This window comes from Olea europaea, chromosome 4 (assembly GCF_002742605.1).
Source record: "Olea europaea var. sylvestris chromosome 4, O_europaea_v1, whole genome shotgun sequence".
In the NCBI taxonomy this organism is placed as follows: Eukaryota; Viridiplantae; Streptophyta; class Magnoliopsida; order Lamiales; family Oleaceae; genus Olea; species Olea europaea.
Genome location: NC_036240.1, coordinates 15351784 through 15359073, shown reverse-complemented (window position 1 = coordinate 15359073; position 7290 = coordinate 15351784). Strand labels below are relative to the sequence as shown.

The window sequence follows — 7290 nt, the reverse complement described above, 5'->3', positions numbered from 1 at the left end:
ACCGTGTAAACGAGCACAGAGGTACCAACAATTTCAGCACCTAGGGCATCACCCTTGGTGTAACCGTCGGCTACTACATTAGTACCACCACCACCCTAGTTCATGTACAGAGTCTTTCCGAATCCCTTAACCACACCAACACCACATATGGCTCCCATTGGACTATAGAATTTTATAATTGTGTGAAACAATAGGTATCTCTAGCCCTAATGATAAAAAGAAATCAAAAGCAATTCACAGTGTCGTTACTGAAGTGATTCTCTTCCAGCATGGAATAATTCAGAACATTAGGGAAACAATGTTGCTTAACATTCTCAACCTGTAAACACATAAATAGTTAATAGAATATGATCAGCTAATCAGTTAGGCAATATTGTGAAAGTTACTTAGAGAACAAGCAATTATTTCTCATTTTTGGCTTGCTGTATTATATATTATTAATTTAGCAAACAACCCAAGAAGAATTTAGTTTCTGAAATTGTAAAAACAGTATACACTACCAACATTCAGAAAGATTTTAAGAAATTTGCCAAAGAAACAAGAAGAATCACTGCTATCAAAATTCTGACAGAAAGCCTTGATCTTCCATATAAAAAACAGTACACAATCGAGTTTCATACTGACCAGCTATAGCATTTATACATATGCATATACATGACATCAATAAGCTAGCTGGTCAAATGATTAGTTAAGAAATGACGTGTATGTATATTGTGGTGGTGGGGGGTTGGGGGGTTAATTATTGGTCTTAAATGGTACAAATGGGTTAATTCGACACGTGATGTGTCATAAAGGAAGATGGTTCCAATTATTTCTTGAAAAGTAACGACATTAAATATTCTTTAGTGAAGAAATATATCCAAACCAAAGAAACCTATTGGATATACATATTTTAGACCTAGCTTCCAAGACAATGCACAGAATACTATACACACATTGAAGGAAGACCATGCTAGATGTACCTAATTTTCTTTACATAATGTTTTACATACACTTACAATAGGGGTGTGGGGACCACATGTTGGAATTATTTTATTCACGCGGGGTCCACGTGCTTGTGAGAGTAGGTAAATGATTTGGTAAACCAAATTATGTACACTTAGAATTGTCCATTGAAGGAATAACAATTACACATATATGTTGAAGCCCAGTCATAGTAAAGTCCAGATTAAATGAAATGAAAGATCATCATCACAACTGCTGTCTACATTAAAAATGAAGAAAATAGGAGATTATTTTGACAGAACTAATTAACCTACTTGTGCAGGGTCAATTTCAAATGAATGTATTTCTTTCTCTTCAGCTGCAGCTGCCAAAATTTTTAGGAGTACTCCTAGTCTCCAATCTCTGGTAATTTCGATGTACTCACAAGAACTTGACATATTCACAGAGCAAAATTTCCCCCTGTCGCCTCTTCCACCAAAACCATATGGTACAACCCAGAATATCCATTGCATATTATCAGAGCAAGATGAGAGCAAGAACAAACTTTAGCCAATCTTATCATCCCATTTGTCAATTTTTTTAAAAAAATTCATAGTTGTATGAAAATAAATAAAAGAGGGCTGTGGTAAGTGAAAAACATAAAAATTTATTCTGTTTTACCATGCGAACCTTTACACATGTAAAAGTTAACACGACATGTAGTGGTTCCTTATCACAAATATTTCAATAGTAGAATACTGATTATATTGTATTTAGATATAGTTCAATTTTTAGCTTACATGATCATCCCATGCCTGCTCTTTATTGTAGATGTTTGCTGCACCAAGACTTCTGGCACGGTTAATACTTGTATCGATAATAGGGATGGTAGCCAAGTGCACCAAGAACATAGCAAACCTAATGGGCAAGGGGGCCAATATTTGAAAACCATTGAATTATAGCATTACGAAATCCAATTAATCAAACTTTTTCATGATCAATAATATCAGGTTTTGATTTACCAATTCTTACAGATATAGAAGACAATTCTTTTTCAAACTTAATCACATTTAATCATACCTATTATGTAGAATGATTTATATTGGCTTAAGTCTAATTAATAATGTCAAGAGAAATAGGCCTACAAAGACAAGAGTAGTACTTACAGGAATGTGTGTGTCTCTGGCTCTATGTTTGGCATCAGAAGCAGAGAAAACCGTGTAAACGAGCACAGAGGTACCAACAATTTCAGCACCTAGGGCATCACCCTTGGTGTAACCGTCGGCTACTACATTAGTACCACCACCACCCTTGGTCATGTACAGGGTCTTTCCGAATCCCTTAACCACACCAACACCACATATGGCTCCCATAGGACTATAGAATTTTATAATTGTGTGAAATAATAGGTATCTCTAGCCCTAATGATAAAAAGAAATCAAAAGCAATTCACAGTGTCGTTACTGAAGTGATTCTCTTCCAGCATGGAATAATTCAGAACATTAGGGAAACAATGTTGCTTAACATTCTCAACCTGTAAACACATAAATAGTTAATAGAATATGATCAGCTAATCAGTTAGGCAATATTGTGAAAGTTACTTAGAGAACAAGCAATTATTTCTCATTTTTGGCTTGCTGTATTATATATTATTAATTTAGCAAACAACCCAAGAAGAATTTAGTTTCTGAAATTGTAAAAACAGTATACACTACCAACATTCAGAAAGATTTTAAGAAATTTGCCAAAGAAACAAGAAGAATCACTGCTATCAAAATTCTGACAGAAAGCCTTGATCTTCCATATAAAAAACAGTACACAATCGAGTTTCATACTGACCAGCTATAGCATTTATACATATGCATATACATGACATCAATAAGCTAGCTGGTCAAATGATTAGTTAAGAAATGACGTGTATGTATATTGTGGTGGTGGGGGGTTGGGGGGTTAATTATTGGTCTTAAATGGTACAAATGGGTTAATTCGACACGTGATGTGTCATAAAGGAAGATGGTTCCAATTATTTCTTGAAAAGTAACGACATTAAATATTCTTTAGTGAAGAAATATATCCAAACCAAAGAAACCTATTGGATATACATATTTTAGACCTAGCTTCCAAGACAATGCACAGAATACTATACACACATTGAAGGAAGACCATGCTAGATGTACCTAATTTTCTTTACATAATGTTTTACATACACTTACAATAGGGGTGTGGGGACCACATGTTGGAATTATTTTATTCACGCGGGGTCCACGTGCTTGTGAGAGTAGGTAAATGATTTGGTAAACCAAATTATGTACACTTAGAATTGTCCATTGAAGGAATAACAATTACACATATATGTTGAAGCCCAGTCATAGTAAAGTCCAGATTAAATGAAATGAAAGATCATCATCACAACTGCTGTCTACATTAAAAATGAAGAAAATAGGAGATTATTTTGACAGAACTAATTAACCTACTTGTGCAGGGTCAATTTCAAATGAATGTATTTCTTTCTCTTCAGCTGCAGCTGCCAAAATTTTTAGGAGTACTCCTAGTCTCCAATCTCTGGTAATTTCGATGTACTCACAAGAACTTGACATATTCACAGAGCAAAATTTCCCCCAAGTTTTATCCACAACAACTATAATAACTTGAAACTTGTCATAATTGCTTTTCCTTTAAAGTAAGAAATTTCAACTTTCTTTTTTTGTTTCATTTGTCAAATTGATAATAAAAAAATTATAGGTTTGCCTCATTCACTTTAATTTTCACTAAATCACAGAACTTTCTTCTCAAACGAAAATTTTCAACAGATTATAAAACTCAAAATCAATAAACTAAGTAATTGATAACATAAAATAAGACCGCAAAAAAAAAAAAAAAGAAGAAAAAAAGAAGAAAAAAACCTAACCATTTTCGCCTTCCTCTTCTTCATCACTGTCTATCTGTACTTCCTCATCAAAGAAGTTTAGCAGTCCTCGATTCTTTTGCCACTTACCATCGTGACCAACGTCGCCACCTGGGGAGAGCCCAATGGAGTCCATGCCCGCACTAAACTTTTGGGCCCAACCCTACGGCCCAAATGTTTTTTATCTTTTAATTCCCTCCAAGCTCCAGCCCAACTACCAAGCGAAACCCACTAGCCCATTAACCCATTAGCCCAACATGATTACCCAAAACTCATGACCCATTTATAAATACAAAATACAACCAATTCTGCCATTTCAGTTGAAATTATTCAATCAATTTGAAATTTCCAATTCGATTTTCATTTTTCAACCTCCGCTCGTTCGCAGCCTACTCTAGCACCATTGCCATAAAGAGCACCATGTTCTTTCCAATGCTTTTCTCGAGCACAAGACTAGGGACGGATTTGGGAGGGGATTGGGTTGGGTTGTAGTCCCTCCCTCAGACCCAAGAAGTTTTTTAAAGGGCACAGAGGTACCAACAATTTCAGCACCTAGGGCATCACCCTTGGTGTAACCGTCGGCTACTACATTAGTACCACCACCACCCTTGGTCATGTACAGGGTCTTTCCGAATCCCTTAACCACACCAACACCACATATGGCTCCCATAGGACTATAGAATTTTATAATTGTGTGAAATGCTACGGCAATTGCCGCAGCCAAATCAAAAGGAATTGCTATAGTAGGATCTTAGGGAAAATATGGTAATGGTGGTATGCGGTTGAGAAAAAAGACGTCCTATGGAGAATTTTAGCCTAACGACACTAGTAAGATGTGCCTTCTGTTTACTAAATTACTCGAAGGTGCATATAATTAGTTGCTTGCACTCTTTTCTCTTCTGAGAAACAATTGGCCAGTGGGTTCATTTTTATGCTAGTGCAGCACGTCTGAAAAAAGATATATTTTTGAAGTTCGATAATGAAGTTATTTTACTATGATGTTTGGTGTCGAAATTTTTTTTTTGCCCGCACTGAACTAAAATCCTGGCTCCTCCCTTTTTCTGGAAGTCATTATGTTAATGAAAATGACGTGTATGTATATTGTGGTGGTGGGGGGTTGGGGGGTTAATTATTGGTCTTAAATGGTACAAATGGGTTAATTCGACACGTGATGTGTCATAAAGGAAGATGGTTCCAATTATTTCTTGAAAAGTAACGACATTAAATATTCTTTAGTGAAGAAATATATCCAAACCAAAGAAACCTATTGGATATACATATTTTAGACCTAGCTTCCAAGACAATGCACAGAATACTATACACACATTGAAGGAAGACCATGCTAGATGTACCTAATTTTCTTTACATAATGTTTTACATACACTTACAATAGGGGTGTGGGGACCACATGTTGGAATTATTTTATTCACGCGGGGTCCACGTGCTTGTGAGAGTAGGTAAATGATTTGGTAAACCAAATTATGTACACTTAGAATTGTCCATTGAAGGAATAACAATTACACATATATGTTGAAGCCCAGTCATAGTAAAGTCCAGATTAAATGAAATGAAAGATCATCATCACAACTGCTGTCTACATTAAAAATGAAGAAAATAGGAGATTATTTTGACAGAACTAATTAACCTACTTGTGCAGGGTCAATTTCAAATGAATGTATTTCTTTCTCTTCAGCTGCAGCTGCCAAAATTTTTAGGCGTACTCCTAGTCTCCAATCTCTGGTAATTTCGATGTACTCACAAGAACTTAACATATTCACAGAGCAAAATTTCCCCTAAGTTTTATCCACAACAACTATAATAACTTGAAACTTGTCATAATTGCTTTTCCTTTAAAGTAAGAAATTTCAACTTTCTTTTTTTGTTTCATTTGTCAAATTGATAATAAAAAAATTATAGGTTTGCCTCATTCACTTTAATTTTCACTAAATCACAGAACTTTCTTCTCAAACGAAAATTTTCAACAGATTATAAAACTCAAAATCAATAAACTAAGTAATTGATAACATAAAATAAGACCGCAAAAAAAAAAAAAAAGAAGAAAAAAAGAAGAAAAAAACCTAACCATTTTCGCCTTCCTCTTCTTCATCACTGTCTATCTGTACTTCCTCATCAAAGAAGTTTAGCAGTCCTCGATTCTTTTGCCACTTACCATCGTGACCAACGTCGCCACCTGGGGGGAGCCCAATGGAGTCCATGCCCGCACTAAACTTTTGGGCCCAACCCTACGGCCCAAATGTTTTTTATCTTTTAATTCCCTCCAAGCTCCAGCCCAACTACCAAGCGAAACCCACTAGCCCATTAACCCATTAGCCCAACATGATTACCCAAAACTCATGACCCATTTATAAATACAAAATACAACCAATTCTGCCATTTCAGTTGAAATTATTCAATCAATTTGAAATTTCCAATTCGATTTTCATTTTTCAACCTCCGCTCGTTCGCAGCCTACTCTAGCACCATTGCCATAAAGAGCACCATGTTCTTTCCAATGCTTTTCTCGAGCACAAGACTAGGGACGGATTTGGGAGGGGATTGGGTTGGGTTGTAGTCCCTCCCTCAGACCCAAGAAGTTTTTTAAAGGATATTTTTTACTTTCTTTTTTTCTTTTTTCTTTTTTTATAATAAACCAATTTTTTATGTGTTTTTTTTTTTTTTTTTTTACATATTAGCTCGGTCTTGGATCCATTCCTAAGTCCATCACTGCACGAGACATTCACGGGAAGTCAGATCAATGCACTATTTGCTAAGGTAAACTCTCAACAAACACAGCAGTAGCAACATATAGTTGCAACACAAAGTAATTCACAATCCGATGCCATTCCTCCCTCAGCCAAAGTAATTCACAATCTAGTGCTGCAATTGCCATTCCTCCCTTCAGCTGCAGTAGCTACGGCAATTGCCGCAGCCAAATCAAAAGGAATTGCTATAGTAGGATCTTAGGGAAAATATGGTAATGGTGGTATGCGGTTGAGAAAAAAGACGTCCTATGGAGAATTTTAGCCTAACGACACTAGTAAGATGTGCCTTCTGTTTACTAAATTACTCGAAGGTGCATATAATTAGTTGCTTGCACTCTTTTCTCTTCTGAGAAACAATTGGCCAGTGGGTTCATTTTTATGCTAGTGCAGCACGTCTGAAAAAAGATATATTTTTGAAGTTCGATAATGAAGTTATTTTACTATGATGTTTGGTGTCGAAATTTTTTTTTTGCCCGCACTGAACTAAAATCCTGGCTCCTCCCTTTTTCTGGAAGTCATTATGTTAATGAAAAATGGCTTGGCGACATTGCTAATTAATTAGTCTGATCCTTGTCTAACTCAATTCCTTTTGTCAGTGTGAATTCTGGACAAAAAGAAACTGCGTAGCTTAGATAGATCATTTTTTTTTATTTCTTGAGGTAATTTGAAGAGCATTTTGAACCAAGTAAGGTTTCTAGA

The 7290-nt window shown here is 35.7% G+C and overlaps 1 protein-coding gene across 1 annotated transcript; it reads right to left on the bottom strand.

Annotated features, from left to right (window-relative positions):
• Window positions 1–223: 223 nt before the first annotated feature.
• Window positions 224–3892, bottom strand: LOC111393085. Its single transcript, XM_023018485.1, has 6 exons — window positions 3833–3892; window positions 2092–2458; window positions 1725–1866; window positions 1260–1451; window positions 505–627; window positions 224–319 (listed from the first exon to the last, which is right to left on the bottom strand). Exons 2-6 carry the CDS (start codon window positions 2295–2297, stop codon window positions 224–226), a joined length of 759 nt encoding a protein of 252 aa, XP_022874253.1. The 5' UTR covers window positions 2298–2458; window positions 3833–3892.
• Between the last annotated feature and the right edge of the window lie 3398 nt (window positions 3893–7290).